The sequence below is a fragment of the Myxine glutinosa genome, chromosome 1 (genome assembly GCF_964187855.1).
Source record: "Myxine glutinosa chromosome 1, kmMyxGlut1.1, whole genome shotgun sequence".
Lineage (NCBI taxonomy): Eukaryota > Metazoa > Chordata > Myxini > Myxiniformes > Myxinidae > Myxine > Myxine glutinosa.
The window spans coordinates 222,288,022-222,307,309 of record NC_136261.1 but is presented as its reverse complement, the minus strand read 5'-3'; the positions used below and the strand labels follow the sequence as shown (position 1 = coordinate 222,307,309).

Genomic DNA, 19,288 nt, shown 5'->3' with positions numbered 1-19,288 from the left:
TGAGGCCCAAATGAAAAGGCAAAATATCAGAAATTTAAGGTTTTTATTTTATTTTAAACGATTTATATAAACATCCGTTAAATAATATCACATGCAAATCATCAAAATCTAAACAGTATTTGTAGAATTTCAATAAAAGCCACATCACTGTTCATATCGGCAAATATTATTCCATCGTGTTTGGAAAAACTGGAAAATTGGAAAATTGGAAAAATTGGAAAAAAATTGGCGGAGCTTCAATTAGGAGGCGAAAATGATTATTTAAATGATTTATATTTCATGACGCTCATTCTTACGCTCATTAAATGTTCATTGGACGATTACGAAAATAAAAACGAAAAACATTACGAAATTACGTTCACACCGTCACGTCAAACACTACCGTGAACACAAACATCGTCACAATGAAAACATCATCACTTAAACGATTTATATTTCATGACGCTCATTCTTACGCTCTTTAAACGTTCATTAAACATTGAACGATCATTAAAGGATTACGAAAATAAAAACGAAAAACATGACGAAATTACGTTCACACCATCACGTCAAACACTACCATGAACACAAACATCGTCACAATGAACGTTATGCGAACGCGAAAGTTATGCGGGAGTCCAAACCTGAGAATGCTGGAGACCAAAGCTGAAATTGGAAAAATTAAATAGCCTATTTTACTCCTGGGGATGCCAGGATTACCCACCCAAAATATCGTTGCGATTGGTTCAACAGTTTTTGCGGTACCTTCGAACGGACAGACAGACGGACGGACATTTGGTGAATTATAGTAAGATATTTTTGAAAAACAGGGGTGTGGTTAATACACCGGTAAATACGGTACCCTGCTCGTATATATCAAGCTGGAATAAATTCCTGCATGGGGCTAGTGTGATAAAATTCTGACAACGTGGGACTCGAACCCAAGGACATCGAATGCGGCAACAGCCCACTGAGCTATTGAACTCGCATGCTTAATAATGGCCGACATCTTACGTGCCTGCTAGGCAGACCCCAAATATGTGTATGCCTCTCAGATCTTGTCGGAGGGTCGAGGGACAAACGACAATGAAAATATTTGCAGCAACACATTTTATAAATCACATAATGCTGCTTTACCATCCCATTGCAGAAACCAAAATACACAGTGACTCACGTTTACAATGCAAAATCTTCCCCAAAGCATGGAAAATAAAAAGTGAAATGTCTCGCCCACTGGTCACTTTCTGTTCGATGTGCAAACCGTTTTTTCCACCACGCTTCAGTGGAACTCTCTTTCCCGTGCGTTCACGTTTTTTGTTCAGTTGCCCTGGCAAGCATCCAGAAGCTATACCTGAAAGAAAGACAGGTAGTAAATTCAGAACCTTAACCAAAATCGATTCGGCTTGTTCTTGTCACCTAACCAACTCATCCACCAAGTTTTGTCCGAATCCATCCATACCGTTTTGAAATAACATGCGATATATCATTTTTGGGCGCATCTCTCAATGGTAAAGAATCACAATAAATTCTCGTATCCGTTTTCAGATCTTCACCAAATTTGAATCAATTCGTCCTCGTCACACACCCAAACCTGTCCAACCAGTTTCATCCGAATCCATCCTTGACGTTTTGAGATATCGTGTTTCATATCGTTTTTGGCCTGATCTCTCAATAGTGACGAATCTACTACATAAGAGAGCCGTTGGACGGTGTGTGTGTCTGTCTGTGTGTCGCCATTTTTCTCAGAGATGGCTGAACAGATCTTCATCAAACTTTCAGAGGTTCATCAGTGAGTGCCTGGGAGTGTTTTAGGCGAAAATAAATAAATAAATAAATAAATAAATCGCTCTACGGTGCCTAAGCCTTTTTGAATAAAAATTGTTGAATTGTCATATAGAAGTACACATTCGGAAAAATAAATACAAAACAATCACCAGACAGTTGAACACAAATAATAAAAAATTCCGGAAGCGGTCAAAGTTGGTGGAAAGGTTTCTTCTTCTTCCTGAACGTCATCATACTTAACTCAGAAACGTGATCAACGGTGCATTCACCAGCATATATTCAACAAAAAGGTAAAATGATGATTTGACGTTTGTGATGAATTCTGATTTGGACGTAATTGCTTTTCCATTATATTTGCCCTCATTTCAAATATGTTAATGTTTCTTTTTCGCTTGAGTAACGCCGGGTACTCCAGCCATAAACGCTTTTATACTTTACTCGGGGTACAAATACAAATACAACTTTGTCTGGGGGGTAATATAGGCTATGTGGCCGCAGCCCCATTTGGGAGTGTGGGGGACCAGGAAAGGGACGTAACTTCTCTACGTAAATGTGTACCATGTAGCGCCACCTGGTGATGGTGGCAGAGGGTATTAAAATTTCCTTTTTTTAACCTGTGCAACACTGAGGTTATGAAGCACTCTTTGCACAGGGAATTCTTTCCTCCTTCCCTTTCCCCTCCCCCAAAACGGAGGGGCCTGTCAAAGCCATGCCCTCCCACCCAAAAGATGTATATGTAGTATATCTTTCCCATCCCCCTTCCACTCCCTTCCTCACCCCTCCCTCTCTCTTTCCTGATTCCTCCCCCCTCCCCCCTCCCCGTACTCCTGCTAGTCACTTATAAAACTAGAAGGGCACTTGGTAGAGCGCATACCTCCGTCAGGCCGAACAGTTTGCGTTTTGTATGCCACTGATAGGCCGGATCTGGATTCAGACCTGAACCAAAATTTAATCACTTGTTCTTGTCACCTAACCAACTTGTACCCCAAGTTTAGTCTAAATCCGTCCACAACGTTTTTAAAAATATCATGTTATATATCGCTTTTCGCCCGATCCCTCTATGGTGAGGAATCACTTAAAAAATTAAATTGTCCTCGTATCCGAATCCATATTCAGATCTTCCCAAAGTCGATTCGTCCTTGTCACACACCTAATCTGTCCACCAAGTTTCGTCCAAATCCGTCCATAACTTTTTGAGATATCATGCTCACAGGCAGAAAGACAGCGGTGAAAACCTCACCTTCGTCCATCTTCGGTGGTGGAGGTAATAACAAAGAACCTGCAAAGCAAGTGAACTGCAGGCTGTTGATGGCACTACGAATATCCCCAGTACTTCCTGCACAGAGATGTTCCAGTACTACTCTATCTGGAACCATCACATGTGAAGACTGCAAATCAAAAAGAAAGAAAGAATTGGGTTTCGGGTGGAGAGAGAAAAGTAAAAACATCACAGGAAAAATTGCACACATGAGGTACAAAATTTAACTCACCGACATAGACTCTTATAATTATCTGTAAACACCATGCTAGATATTCGCAAAAATGCAAAAATCACAAAACAGAAAACAAAAACCAAAACCAGCTCGACGCTTTGTGAAATAATTTTTAAACCCGAGGCTCAAAAGTCCAACATTTAATCAACAGTGGACCGAATGAGGAACTAACACAGGCTGAATGCACTCAGTCACATCTCCGCACATTCTTTGATGACCAAGGAAGAACACCAAAATGAATGAGCAGTTGACACACCTTCTTTGCCTCCATGCTGGCAATTCTATTGAGCACTTTTTGTAGACTTGTCGGTGCTACAGGATTGAAGCTGAAATAAGAGGGACACAAAAAAAAGTCCTCTTTTAATACCTTTAACAAATGCACAATATCAGATTTTAATGTACTGCATTTCAGACTTGACCAAACCACTTCACAAAAACGATTGAGCCCAATATTCTAACAAGGTGTTTGTCATCTTATTCTTACTTATGGAATGATTACATGTACCATCCAGATTGAGGAAACTGTGTTGCATGTGAACACGAGCAGGTGCACCTTCACGACATTTTATCATTTGTTGCCCATTCCCCGCTATATCATTCAGGTAAGAATGCAGCACGTTGATGTGCACGCATGATGTGCGCACACCTACTCCACTACAAATAATACATTCCACCCTCTCTCTGTTTAAAACAAAAAAAAACAAATCACCTGATGGAGGTTACTGAGAGCTCCTCTTGTACTTTGCGGGGCAATAGCGTAAATACGCCACCCACCCGATCACTTGGACGACTCTCTCCACTTCCCACTCTTGGACAGTCGCTGATAATTATGATAAGAGGACATCTCCCTGTTCGCACAAACCACCTGCACACGATGTACCCATTATGGACAATGGAGACTGTCGGCACTCATTTGCTCTTTACTGATGATATCCTCTGACACAAATAAATTCAAGCATGTGTTTCACAAGTGGCAGAGAGAGGAACCCAATCAGTTTGTCCTTGTCACACACCCAGCCTGTCCAAGTTTTGTCCGAATCCATCCATAACTTTTTGAAATATCAAGCTCAAGATCGTTTTGGCTCTCTCTCTCAATGGTGAAGAATCAATAAAAAAATATAAAAGCCTTATCCGGATCTTAACCAAAATCGAATCACTTCATCACTGTCACAGACCCAATCAGTCCACCAAGTTTCATCTGAAACTGTCTACCACCTTTTGATATATCCTGCTCATAGACAGACATACACACACAAACTGGGTACGGTTTGAAAACATAACCTCCGTCTACCTTCGGTGGTGGATATGGATAAATGACCGAAATAGTAATTGCGTGAACCAACACTGGAATCTCTGAAATCAAACTGCTCACAGCACACATGATTCATACACTGATGAAGTGCTCAGATTCTGCATCGGCACCACTGACTTAAAGTGGTGCAGATGAGTAATGTGGTAAAGGAGTAATGTGGGATGTTGGAGGTTGGAGGGAGAGAGTGTGCAGAGGGAGAGGGGAGTGGTTGGTTTGCATCCTCCTCAAGCTCCCCCCACTGAACCTCAAGCATTCCATCAAGACTGATTTGCAAGTGATGTACAATACTGCACAAAGGGTAATCTCAGCGGGCTTGCGTGAAAGGGAAAGTTGAAGTGTAAATGTAAAAATGCAATTTACGACCAGAGTATGATAACACCAACCTGAGAACGTCGTGCAGGAGTGAGGGTTCCCGGTAAAACTGGTTGGGCATATCCTGCACACACAAATCAATCAAACAGGCACATCAACATCGTGCATCCACACAATTTGCATCGTGGAAGAGTCCTTTTTATCTTGTTTTATCTTTGTCTGTCTTTGTCTTTGACATATGCTCCCCCCTGCATCCCTTCCCAGACTTCAAAAGGCACCACAGCTGGCTCGACTCCTGAGAAGGATGAAAACTTGTGCAAAATCTTGCTTCCATAATCTTGTGTCCCAAACCCCTCATTCTCGGTGCCCATCCTTCCTCGTCATATCCAACTGCTCCTGGATTCTGTGTCTTTTGCATCTGAGAAGGTGGAGAAGGTTATTTCAACCCTCGTCTCTGACTCTGTAACTGGACTAGACAGCATCAGCTCAAGTGTCTTATAAATCTGCTTTGCTGTTCTGGCACATCCTCTCTCTGCCACTTTCACCTTGTCATTTACGCTAGGCCATCTTCCATCTGCTTGGAAATTCGCCAACATCACTGCATTACATACAAAATGTGCAAAAACGGATCCCCCTCAACTGCTGACCGATCAACCTGCCTTCAAGATCATTGGAATCTCCTGCGATGAAGCTAAGTTTATGGGCCTATCATCCCCTTTCTGGTGAAACTACCTAAATCCAGGATCACTGTTTACTACCACTCCTTCGATCCACTTTTTTTTAACCACCCGTGGAACCAACTTCCACATTCTCTTCAATCTCATTACCCCCTCCCCCCCCCCCCCAGGTCTTCAAGACAGCTGTTCACCACCCTCTCAGATCATCCACAATATCCAAAACCATGATCTTTTCTCCCATCATTAACCCCCAATCCCCCTACCTTCCAAATTTCCACTTTTCCCTCATGAGTGTTTCCTTCTGCATCCATATAGTCCACCACATGCATCTCCTCCCTCCCCCTCCCACCCATTGTCCAAGTTTGCCTCAATCTTGGCTTTCAACTCAGCAGTTGGTGTTTCTCCCCTCTCTCAACTGTTCTTTTTGCCGTGTTGTGTCCTGATACGTTCAGTGTACCAATTCTAGCTTTTCCACAAACCTGAACTATGTATACAAAAAGTGTCAACTCAGTGTTTGCTTTCAAATCTTACCTACTCAAACCCTCACTCCTTGTCCCTACATGGAGTGTGTTTTTAAATCCTCTAAAATGTCAAACTTTCACACCGTCTCTCTGAAAGTACCATCGGGCAAACCTTCCCATCTACTTCCATGACAATCTCTCATGGGCAAATAATCAAATGTAGATGTCCTCCAAAGCCATCTGCACACCGAGCATTCACCGTTGTGCTGTCTTTCCTCGGCAAATCCAAACGCCTGACAACATACAATTAAGGTTTTCATCCACAGCTTGAATGAGTACTGCTCTCCCCCTCTGGGTTAGCCTCCCTACCTCACACCTTTCACATATTGATTCCATGCAATCCAAGGCTGTCAAAATCATTGGAATCTCCCATGAGAAAACTGAATCTCTGGGTCTGGTACTCCCACATTGCAGACAGTTTGATCGCCTCTCTGTCTTACAGTCACATGAAAAAGTAAGTACACCCCATGTAAAGTTTTGACTTTTTCAACATATTTCAACATACAGCTATTTGATCTTCATTTCAACAATATTGATAGATAAAGGTGATATAATATAACAAATATGATGAAACATTTACATTTTGTAGTCCATTGTATAATTTAAATAAACATAAATGCAAATTTCGCATGTGGAAAAAGTAAGTACACCCCTACATTTATCACTACTTAAAATACCTAAAATTAGAATCAGGTGCACCAGCTCAGGTGCACATGATTAGAACATCGTTAGAGAGGATCTTGGAGGAAACTGTCTTATTTTAACCTCAGACATTTCGTTTGGTTTGCTCTTTGTTGTTGAAGTGTGCGGCGTCACCATGCCTAGATCAAAAGAGCTCTCTGAGGCCTTCAGAAAGAAGGTTTTTCGATGCCTACGAGTCTGGGAAGGGATTTAAAAAGATCTCCAAACAATTTGAAATCAATCATTCAACTGTCCGTAAGATCATCTACAAGTGGAGAAGATTCCAAACAACTGCCAACTTGTTCAGGCCAGGGAGGGATTTAAAAAGATCTCAAAACAATTTAAAATCAATCATTCGACTGTCCGTAAGATCATCTACAAGTGGAGAAGATTCCAAACAACTGCCAACTTGTTCAGGCCAGGCCGCCCCAGCAAGTTCAGCCCGAGAGCAGACCGCAAAATGCTGAAAGAAGTTTCTAAGAACCCCAGAATGTTTCATGGGACCTACAGGTCGCGCTTGCCACTGTTGATGTCAAAGTGCACGAGTCTACCATTAGAAAGAGGCTGCACAAATTTGATCTACATGGAAGGTGTGCGAGGATGCTTTGCTGTCCAGAAAGAACATCAGGGCGAGACAAAAGTTTGCCAATGAACACCTAGGCAAAGACCAGCACTTCTGGAACAATGTGCTCTGGACAGATGAGTCAAAGGTAGAGCTATTTGGCCACAGTACCAGAAGACATGTTTGGTGAAAACCAAAGACAGCATTTGACCACAAGAACCTGATACCAACTGTAAAGCATGGTGGTGGAAATATTATGGTTTGGGGCAGCTTTGCTGCATCAGGGCCTGGGCAGCTCACCATCATGGAATCCACTATGAATTCTTCATTGTACCAGAGGGTGATTGAGGATAATGTGAGGCCATCTGTCAGAGAAGTTGAAGCTCAACCGAAGGTGGACCTTGCAACATGACAATGACCCTAAACTTACGAGGAAATCCACCAAGGAATGGCTGAAAAGAAAGAAATGGAGGGTTCTGGAATGGCCAAGTCAAAGCCTGGATCTAAATCCCATCGAGATGTTGTGGGGGGATTTGAAACGAGCTGTGCATGCAAGAAACCCCTCAAACATCGCACAGCTGAAAGACTTCTGCATGGAGGAGTGGGCAAAAATTTCTCCCAGTCGATGTCAGAGACTTGTTGACAGTTATAAGAAACGCCTACTTGAGGTTGTTTCTGCAAAAGGGGGCAATACCAACTATTAGAGCCAAGGGTGTACTTACTTTTTCCACATGCGAAATTTGCATTTATGTTTACTTAAATTATACAATGGATGACAAAATGTAAATGTTTCATGATATTTGTTGATATTATATCACCTTTATTTATGAATATTGTTAAAATGAAGATCAAATAGCTGTATGTTGAAATATGTTGAAAAAGTCAAAACTTTACATGGGGTGTACTTACTTTTTCAAGTGACTGTATATTGTCTCCCTTCTGTTCTTTTACCCTATGCCCTTTCCTTGTTCTTTCCCCTCCTCACTCCCAGGTTTCTCCACAGTGCACACATTCCACCAGCAACCCACTTCTCGTGAAACTTCCAAAATCGAGGCTCACTGCTCACCTCCATTCATTTATTCATTCATATTTTCTCTCACTTGTAGAACCAACTTCCTCAGTCTGTTAAACTACACTCTCCCCTTAAATATGGCTGGTCATGCAATTCCCATCCCCCCTCTCTCCCCCATAACCACCTCATCCATACCCATTAACTTTTTGACCCTCGTTTCATTCCTGGTATTCCCATCCTGTTTTTTCAGCCTCTTGCTGTGTTAAACTTGTGTAATGCTTGTTCACAAACTATCATTCTCCCACTCCCTTTGCAGTTTACCCCATTCAGCCGTTCTTCCTCCAAGTGTTGGTGTGTCTCTCCAAGCTGTTCCATTCTGTGTTCTGGCTCTCCCGTGAGCCTCGACTTAGTGTACAAAACAATCCTATTGGCTGTAGACATAAGGCTATCAAAGTGTTACTGAGTCCAGCAATTCACACAGACAGGTGAGGTCTTTGGTATGCGACAGCACTTGAGGACTGGTATACCAAAGGTTATCACTTTCCCTTCTCACCTCCAAAAGTATCATTCGTCTTCCAGACTGCACACCTTTGCCAAAATCCAAAACCGGATACTTGGTTGCTCGGAGCAAAAATCCTCGAAATGTGCCCACTTGTGTCGATTGGTACACATCTTCTTTGGGCTGCCACTCTACAACAAGTAAACAGACAGGGCATGCAGAATAATACAGGGCAACAAGCAGTTCAGTTGTATTGTGTCAGAATAAGTACCAAGTCCACAAAGATAAGTGTTTCCACAAGAGTAATGGCTCCAACCGTATTGTTGTAAAATCTCCTAATTTCTGAAATAACCGTTTTTCATTTACTGTATAGATATATAAATACTGTAGTTTATAGGAATTCAAAAATATTTATTTTTACTGCAAATGCCTAACTCTCCACAATTAACACTTTCCCAAACATCAATCCAGTTTGGGTATTTTTGTGTTCACAAGGCAGAGGAGGAGATTAAAATAATTTTTTTAATGTCAAAGTGTTCAAACTGATATTCACAGACATAAGCAATAAAAGTCGAAATGTGGAACGTTAGGACTGCAATGTGAGCAAGGAATCATATTCTGTCGAAACAGTGTGATGGTTTCGGATCCTTTGGAGAGCAAGGTCTTAAAACATTGAAAAACTACTACAACGGCAGTCAGTAGAGGGCATACTGAACAGTTTGTGTTTTGTATCCCACTGACATTATGGGCGTGTCGGGACCTGGTTCGCGCCATTGACCGAGTGGTTCGCACCAACCGGAGCTGCGTGCTGATGTCCTTGGACTTCGCGCCAGGCTCTGGGCCGACGTGGTGTGTGGTGCTGATATTTTGAGAGGCTTGATTTAATACCCCAACCTCTCAACCCCACCTCCTTTTCTGCTACCCCACCGTTATTATTTGCGAGTATTTTTAGTGAAAGCCCACAATATATTATATCCTTATATATATGTGCACATTATATACATGTGCTTATATATATGGACTTCCGCTTCCGATCCGCTCGAGCAAGGAGGCTTGCTTCGATCTCTCCACAGCATCGAAGTCCTTTCCAAGGGTGTGGTGCTGACCGGGCCGCCGTGGTGCTGACCGGGCAAACGTGGTGTGGTGCTGACCGGGCCGACGTGGTGTGGTGCTGACCGGGCCGACGTGGTGTGGTGCTGACCGGGCCGACGTGTTGTGGTGCTGACCGGGCCGATGTGGTGTGGTGCTGACAGGGCCGCCGTGGTGTGGTGCTGACCGGGCCGCCGTGGTGTGGTGCTGACCGGGCCGCCGTGGTGTGTGGCTGACCGGGCTGACGTGGTGTGGTGCTAACCGGGCTGACGTGGTGTGGTGCTGACCGGGCCGATGTGGTGTGGTGCTGACCGGGCCGCCGTGGTGTGGTGCTGACCGGGCCGCCGTGGTGTGGTGCTGACCGGGCCGCCGTGGTGTGTGGCTGACCGGGCTGACGTGGTGTGGGGCTGACGTGGTGTGGTGCTGACCGGGCCGATGTGGTGTGGTGCTGACCGGGCCGACGTGGTGTGGTGCTGACCGGGCCGCCATAGGGCGTGGTGCTGACGGGACCCCCGCAGCCGTGATGCCCCCTCCCACCCCCCTTGAAATCGGTACACCGTATCCCTGCGTGTGTCCTAAGAGAAGACTAAGAGGGTTGGCGTCAGGAAAGGCATCCGGCCATAAAAACATTGCCTCAAAAAGAGAACCATGACAATTACAACTACATATGGGCAGGGTACAGCCGCTAGTGGAGATCGGTTTCTGAGATTTGGGACATGGAATGTAGGGACAATGACAGGCAGATCAGGAGAAGTGGTGGAAGTCTTGGTCAGAAGAAGAGTGGACATATGTTGTGTGCAAGAGACGAGATGGAAGGGAAGTGGTGTGAGAATGGTGAAGGGTAGGCAGGGACAGAAATACAAGTTTGTGTGGCAAGGGTGCCTGCAGGGCGTGAATGGTGTTAGTGTCCTGTTTTCTGAAGAGTTTGTAGACAGTGTGGTGAGTGTGACTAGAGTGAGTGATAGGTTGATGATGGTGAAAATGATGATTGGAAAGCTCTTGGTGAACGTCATCGCGGGATATGCTCCGCAGGTTGGTCGGAGCGATGAAGAGAAGGACAAGTTCTGGTGTGCGATAGAGAAGCTGATGGAAAACGTGAAAGATGAGGAAGTTGTTGTGGTAGGAGGAGACCTAAATGGACATGTGGGAAGGAGTATGGATGGTTTTGAGGGAGTTCATGGGGGTTACGGATATGGTGTGAGAAATGGAGAAGGTGAAAGGATTTTGGAGTTTGCTGATTGAGCTGATTTGTTGATTTGTAATACTCAGTTCCAGAAAGAGGATAATAAGCTTGTTACATACACGTCAGGTGGGTCGACGACAACCGTTGACTACCTGATGGTGCGTAGGCGAGATAGGGGGCACCTCCGGGACACAAAGGTGATCCCGGGGGAGGAGGCTGTTTCACAGCACCATTTGATTGTCTGCGACATAAGGGTGAAAGGTGCGAGGAGAGCTCGGCGGGTGAAGTACCAACCGAGAATGAAGGTGTGGAGGTTGAAAGAGGTGACAATAAGGGAGGCATTAAAAGAGAGGCTGAGTAGGGTCGAGGATGATGTGGTTGAGCTTGAAAGTGGTTGGATGTCAATGAAAGCTAGTCTGTTGGGAGCCGTTGGTGAGGTATGTGGATGGACAAAAGGACCACCGAGGCACTCGGAAACATGGTGGTGGGATGATGAAGTTGGAAAGAGGATGGACGAGAAGAGGAAGAAGTTCAAGGAGTGGCAGAAGGCGAAGGGTATGGGAGCAGAAACAGCAGAGCATGAAATTTATAAGGCTGCAAAGAAAGAGGTAGCAAAGGCGCAGGAGGCATGTAGGAAAATATTCGGAGAACGCTTGGATTCGGAAGAGGGTCAGAGAGCAGTATTCAGGATTGCAAAGCAGATAGCGAAAGAGAGGTGTGATGTGATGGGGGTGAGTTGCTTGAAGGATGAAGTGGGACAAATCGTTGTGGACCCAGATGGAATTAAAGGAAGATGGAAAAGATATATGGAAATGCTGTTGAATACAGAGAATGAATGGGATGGCAACATAGAGAGTAACCCAGTTTTAGGACCGGCAGAGAAGATAGCTGAGAAGGAAGTTGAGGAAGCGATTAAAGCAATGAAGAGTAGAAAAGCGGGAGGGCCGACGGGAGTTGTGGGAGATATGTTGAAGGCAGCAGGAAGTTGGGGGTGTGAAGAGAATGACAGAGATCTGTAATCTGGCGGTGAAAGAGGGCCGCATTCCAGTGGATTGGGAACTGAGTACCCTCGTCCCTCTATACAAGGGGAAAGGTGACCCTCTAGAGTGTGGCTCGTACCGAGCGATAAAGTTATTGGAGCATGGAATGAAGGTATTGGAAAGGGTGTTGGAGAGGAGGATAAGGAAGAAGGTGAAGATCGACGAAATGCAGTTTGGATTTATGCCAGGAAGAGGAACGACAGACGCGCTTTTTATTGTGAGGCAGTTGCAGGAGAAGTACATGGAGAAGAGGAAGAAGTTGTTTCTTGGGTTTGTTGATCTGGAGAAAGCATTCGATAGGGTTCCATGCAAAGTATTGACATGGGCAATGAGGAAGTTAGGAGTGGAGGAATGGTTGATCAGAGTAGTGATGGCAATGTACAAAAGAGCGCGCACAGCTGTAAGGGCAAAGGACGGGAACAGTGGTGAGTTTGAGGTGAAGGTGGGAGTGCATCAGGGGTCAGTACTAAGTCCACTACTATTTGTAGCTGTGATGGAGGTGCTGGCTCAGAACGTAAAGGAGGGTTTACCGTGGGAGTTGTTGTATGCAGATGATCTGGTGTTGATTGCGGAAAGTATGGATGGACTGAAGGAAAAGATGAACACGTGGAAGGAATGTATGGAGACAAAAGGTCTGAAGGTGAATATCGGAAAGACGAAGGTGATGGCAAGTGGTAAAGCATGTGGTGAGGTGGAAAGAACTGGGAAGTGGCCCTGTGCTGTGTGCAGGAAGGGTGTCGGAGTGAACTCCATTCAATGTACAATGTGCGCTGAGTGGATTCATCAAAAATGTAGTGGTCTGAGAGGGTCATTAACCAGTGTGGCAGCTACATTCAAATGTAAGGTGTGCACAGAGGGAGCTGCAGATGGAGGAAATGTTGAGTTGGATCTTGGAGACGGCGTGAAGCTGGAAGGTGTGAAAACATTTTGCTGCCTCGTAGACATGCTGAATGGAGAAGGTGGATCAGACTCGGCAACGGTTGCTGGAGTGAGATGTGCATGGAAGATTTAACTGAGTGGCGTGCTGATGAGGAGGGGAGTGTCGTTGAAGCTGAAGGGAAAGGTGTATGCTGCATGTGTGAGAAGTGTTATGATTTATGGGAGCGAGACATGGGTAATGAACGTAGAGCAGCAACGAAGGTTGGAAAGGGTGGAAATGTGAATGGTTCGATGGATGTGCGGAGTATCGTTGAGAGAGAAGAAGACAAATGATGAATTGCGAAAAATGATGGGAATAGAGCCTGTGATTGATGCTGTGAAGAGGAACAGGTTGAGATGGTTTGGTCATGTGTTGAGGAAGGATGAAAGTGACTGGTTGAGAAGAGTGATGGAAATGAATGTAGAAGGAAGTAGAGGACGGGGAAGACCGAGAAAGACTTGGCTAAAGATGGTGGAAGAAGAAATGCGGGCAAGGGGTTTAACAAGAGGAGATGCAGAAAATAGGGCAAGATGGAGAAGATTGTCATGGGGACCGCAAGGCTAACCCCCGCTCTAGCAGGGAAAATGGCCTTAAAATGCATGTTGTCGTGGTTGTTGTTGACAGGCCCGATCTGGATTCGTATCTGAACCAAAATCTTACCGGCTTGTTCTTGTCACCTAACAAGCTTGTCCACCAAGTTTCGTCCAAATCCGTGCACAACTTTTTAAAATATCATATTTTATATCGCTTTTTGCCCGATCTCTCAATAGTGAAGAACCACTTAAAAAATTAAATAATTCTCGTATCCGAATCCATATTCTGATCTTCACCAAAATCGAATCAATTTTTCCATGTCACATACCCAACCTCTCCACAAAATTGTCAGAATCTGTCCACAACTTTTTGAGATATGTTGTTCAGACAGACAAACAGACAGACAGACAGGGTGAAAACATAACCTCCATCCACCTTTGGTGGCAGAGGTAACTAGAGACTTCATAGACCACCTTACCCCACAAAGTATTGAGATTATTAATAATAATAATTACAATAATAATAATAATAATAATAATATAACGAGAAAAAAAAAATACAACACAACAAGACCATGGGCGAGGTTAAGAGCGGCAAATTTGATTGGTCGTGATGACGTAAAATGCTGTAATAATTTGTCAAAGTTCTGCGAAACTGAAGGGATTTGAAAGTGGCAAAAAGGTGATTTGTGTTTGACATGGTTCAAGTATATAATTCAATTGAAAGAAAATAAAGATTTTAAAGGTTGTATAAAAACACGTTCTGGAAGTTTCCTGCCGTTGATGTTAACCTTTGTTATTCATGCCTGTTCTTGCTGTCCTTTCTGATTTAAAAACAGCTTGTGTCCTGTTTGGAATGATTTTCAATTTTGTTTGACTGCCAGACAGGTAGACAGGTAGACAGACAATAAATATAATCTCACTCCTATCTGTGCATGTGCGATCACGACGAATTCAGAGCAAACGTACTGCTAAACTACAGGTTCGTTTTCCCAATTTATCTGCCGATTCTTGTTCAAAATACAATATTAAATTGAAATAAAATTGCACCTCAATCGTACACTAATGTTTGTAGATGCACGGCCAGACAGACAGAAGTTAACCAATTGCTGAACCTTGCTTTTCGCTTTGCGTGTGCGCATTCGCTCACGTGTCTACCGGAATCCCAAAAACGACCAGCACCTGGCTATCTTAGGAGCATCACAGTTGCTGTTCGAGCGTCCGCTCTGAGTCTGTGAGGTCAGTGGTTCAAACCTCGGCCAAGTCATAAAGACTTTAAAATGGTACATTCTACTTCCTTGCTTGACGTTCAGCATTTAAATAAGAGCACAGACAATCCCCATAGGTTGGCATGCACGAGGAGAGGAAGTTTCTCCTCAGGAAATGCCCTGCTGAGTAGGGTGAGAAAGGCGGAGCCAATGTTGTGACGCCGCTTGAGCAAAGAGTGCCCCAGGAAGAGAGAGCACTTCCCCTCAGCTCAGTGGATGTGTGTTTGTCTCATCTAACCATCCAGTATTGCATCTCATATATTTGTCTGTATGACCATGTGTAAGATGTGTGTGTGTGGCAGCTCCACTATCACTACGAGGCTTAGATCGTGTAAAAAAATATAATAATAAAAAATAAATCTGAAAGTCTAAAATACTGTCTACACAAAATAAAATTAAGGAAATTTTTAATTCATGAAATACAAAAAAAAAAGTCTTCCAAATGTGCATGAAGGAAAACTTCACATGAATGCTCTCATATCTAAGCTTTTTTGAAAGACCGCGTTGACAGACAAACTCGCGAACAAAATGTTTCACCGATTTCTTTCTCACATGATTCTCCCAAATCATCACACCCATGATTAACAACCATTCAAGATCATACAATGTACCATCTTTTAAGTCAAGCCAACTTCTTTTCGGATTCCCAGAGAGTGGGTTAGTCCACTCTTGCACATCGATATGCATCTCCCTTGCAAGAACCTGCAAAGTCGCCGTCTTTCCAGCACCTGCTGGGCCCGTCAAAAGCAGTATCGAAGCTACCTGAAACACAGTAATGCAACAACAATGCCATTTGTTATGCAAGGTTCCCAGTCTTGAATGCCAGCCTTTGTTTCCAAGTTTTAAATGTCATAATATCATTTGTGTATAATGCTACGTCACATAATGTTACATTACATGGAAATGTTACGTGTGCGTGTGTATTAGGTGTTGGTTTTAAGTGTGCGTTATTGTGTTTGTGTGTCTCGACCTTGATGCCTGTGCAGGTGTGACACAGGCGTCACGGTCACCATTCCAGTGGTGGTGGTTCATGTGCAGAGACCGGCTGCTGGTTGCATCATTTTTCTGTGGGCATTTCTGCCCACATTTCGCCTCTCTAAAACCTCTAATGCAATGCAATGCAAGGAGTCTAATGCAATGCAAGGAGTCTAATACAATGCCTCTAATGCCTCTCATTTTGCCGACCTTGGAGGGATGACAGGCTGAGTCAACCCCACCTGGCGTTAATTCAGCGGGATTCGAACTCAGGACCTTGGGATCCCAAGCCCGCCACCTGAACCATTAGGCCAACACCAGGTGATACCATTCCAGTGAAGAGGTACGATTTGTAATACTCTATTTTATATACAAATATGTAGGGATGGCACACGCACTCCACAGGTTTAAAAACAACACAAATCTTCCAAAAAAATTGAGATAACTACGTATAAAACTATGAAGTACCTACCAGTCGTCTGTGGAAGATTACACGGCCAACTACAACAGCACTCAGTGCAGCACACATACCTCCGCCAGGCTGAACAGTTTACCTTTTGGAGCCCACTGATTGACCGAATCTGCATCCAGACTTAAACCAGAATCGAATCGGCTTGATCTTGTCACCTACACAACTCATCCACTAAGTTTTGCCACAATCCATCCACAAATTGAAAATGTTTTTGGCCCAATCCCTCAATGGTGACGAATCACTTAAAAAAAATCATATCCATATCTGGATCTTCACCAAAATCCAATCCAATCGTCCTTGTCAAACACCCAACCTTTCCACCAAGGTTTGTCAAAATCTGTCCATAACGTTTTGAGATATCGTGATATATAAGGTTTTTGCCTTTCCTCTCAATGGTGAAGAATCACTTAAATAATTATCTTACCTGGAGCCGGATCCGGATCTACACCACAATCTTTTTTTAAATTTTATTTTATTGTTGAAGGCTCCAGCCACGGACTATATCGTCTTCATCGAGGCCAAGCCTTAAATAAAAGAGCTGCATTGATAGAAAAGTGAAGAAAGAGAGAATAGTCTAAGAGTTTTTGAGGAAGTAAAAAAATCTGCTTTTTGAAAAGGGGAAGGTCATAAGTGTTTGGAAAGACATGAGAAGGTAAAGAGTTCCAGAGTTTGGCAGTGGAGGGGAAGAAACAACATCATAATCTAATCTAATGAATTCGTCCTCGTCACCCATCAAACATGTCCACAAAATTTTGTCCGAATTTAGCAAAACCTTTTTGAGATATTCTGCTCACAGACAGACAAACACAGGGATGAAAACATTACCACTGTCCACATTTGGTGGCAGAGATAGTAACACTCATTAAACTTTTGGACAGCATTACTGAGCTATAAAACTGACCGACTCAAGATCGTGTTTGTAATGTTTCTTCTTTTTCTTTTCAAACTCAAAATTGGTCAAAGCTCAGAGCTTGGTTTTAAACCAAATCAATCACATTTTATAGTGGAGAGGTCCATGAATACTCAGATTTTCAGAACTTGAAATAATTCCGCCAAAAGTAGGCAAAACTGCTCAACTGCAGTTAATGATAATGAAGAGAAACAAGCGGTGGCCGGGAAAATGGCTGTCAATCAGCCTGGTGGGGGTGGGGCCATAGCGAAAATTCCCAAGGGCCAATCACACCTAAATAGGTGTGAGTAAAATGGCATAATATTATGGACAGTCCAACAGAAGCGACAACAGAAAACCTCTTTTAGACACAGGTGTGATTAATGGTGGAATATTACGTACAGTCAGACAACTGCTCTTGCAGATGTTGCAAGACCAGCAAGGAGGCGGTAGAAGAAAGAGATCATCGACCTGTCTGTGATGGTGAAGTGACAGGCCCATAGACTCAGCTTAATCACAGGAGATTTTAATAATTTTGTAGGCCTTTGTTTCCAATGCATCAAGTTAAGCAAGACATAAGGCAGGGGAGCCAGCCCAGAGGGAAGACATGAGGCAGGGGAGCCAGCCCAGAGGGAAGAGCATTCCTCCATCAAGCTGCAGATAAAAGCCTTGTAGGTGGATAGGAGTTCAGGTGTGCCAAGAAAATACTTTATATAATGGAGGACACCCAGTTGGCAGCTGGCTTTGGAGACCAACTTTGAAATGTGGTTTGCCCAAGAATGATTGTGGCTGACAGTGAGACCCACGAGTTTAAATAACTGAACTTCCTCAAGATAATTGTTCAGAAAGTAGATGGGTGGAGGGCTGCCAGATGGTCCTTTTGGAGAGCGACTTTGAGATTTGTCATGAATGAAAGACATATTTCAAGTGTTTGACCAACTCGTGATATTGTCATGGTCTCAAGAAATTGAAGAGGCTGCTGCCTGCCTATGTGAAGGAAGAGGGATATCACGGAAAAGGATGGAGTCATCAGCAAAGAGATAAAGAGGATTTTCTAGAGAGTCAGAGAGATCATTTATGAAAATCATGAATAGGACTGGTCCCCGGACACTGCCTTGGGGCATTCCAGCCTTGACAGGTAAAGGAGAAGAAAGGATTCCGATGAGAGTCACAAGTTGGCTCCGAAAGTAGTGGAAGTCAGTAAGCCATGTGTGGAGTTGGCTTTTGGCGCCATTGGCAGAGAGTTTGGAGAATAAGGCAGGATGCCAGACTGTATCAAAAGCACAAGATATGTCCAGAGAGATGGCCCTGATCTCATGTCTGACACCGAAGGCCTACATCCATTGTTGGGTGAGTATAAGCAGCATGTGCATGGTGGATTGGTGGAGTGATTTGGTCCGAAACCAAATTTGTCATCCGAGATGTGGTTGTTGGCCTACATTTCCTAACAAAGGAAGCCAGTTTAACACGATATATTTTAAACTACTGGACTTGGTATAATAGACTACTACAACCAGTCTATAATGTCAAATCCCCCAGGAGTTAAACAGTTAAAGGATCAAGCTCTTGTTCAGCTAACATTACCTGCTTTCCTTCCAGCATGTGTGCTTGTAGCCATGTCTCCACCTCTTCAATTTTCTTCCGGTGGACGGCAAGGTCCCCCTGCACAAAAGCAACATACATCACACATAATGCGGCAAATGCGTAACATAGCCCTTGAGCCAGACCCCAACATTTTCTTTATAGGTCTCAGTCAGAGGGAGCAAGGCTAATTGTGATTTTTAGCAAGGCTCGGGTCCCTCGAGATGGAAAATGAGTGATGGCAGTGTGTAGCTCTTGGCCTTCTCTGTTTTATCCTCGTGCTGGCCCAATCTGCTTTTTCCCCTTTGTTCTTTCTTCTTTGGTTGCTCTTTCTTTATGTATACTAGAATAGACGACCTGTCGCTTTGCTGACAGGAAAACCAATCTTTGCTACGATGGCTAATCTATGGGGGGGGAGGGGAGGTTTCCTGGGAGATCCTGCAGGGATAACTGCAGCAAGAGAGTGCAGTTGACACACCCTCACCATCAAAGCCCCAGACCTAGAA

At 43.8% G+C, this 19,288-nt stretch overlaps 1 protein-coding gene across 2 annotated transcripts in view; it reads right to left on the bottom strand.

Annotated features, from left to right (window-relative positions):
• The window catches only part of RAD17 (RAD17 checkpoint clamp loader component), an 89,175-nt gene that overhangs the window by 32,132 nt on the left and 37,755 nt on the right, over positions 1-19,288 (bottom strand). For both annotated transcript variants that reach the window (XM_068127566.2, XM_068127577.2), the window contains 8 exons: positions 18,786-18,863; positions 15,477-15,627; positions 8,888-9,024; positions 4,953-5,005; positions 3,967-4,122; positions 3,514-3,583; positions 3,005-3,152; positions 1,154-1,330 (listed from right to left, as the gene is read on the bottom strand). In XM_068127566.2, coding sequence (XP_067983667.2) covers positions 1,154-1,330; positions 3,005-3,152; positions 3,514-3,583; positions 3,967-4,122; positions 4,953-5,005; positions 8,888-9,024; positions 15,477-15,627; positions 18,786-18,863 — 970 coding nt within the window. The remainder of the gene's footprint in view (positions 1-1,153; positions 1,331-3,004; positions 3,153-3,513; positions 3,584-3,966; positions 4,123-4,952; positions 5,006-8,887; positions 9,025-15,476; positions 15,628-18,785; positions 18,864-19,288) is intronic.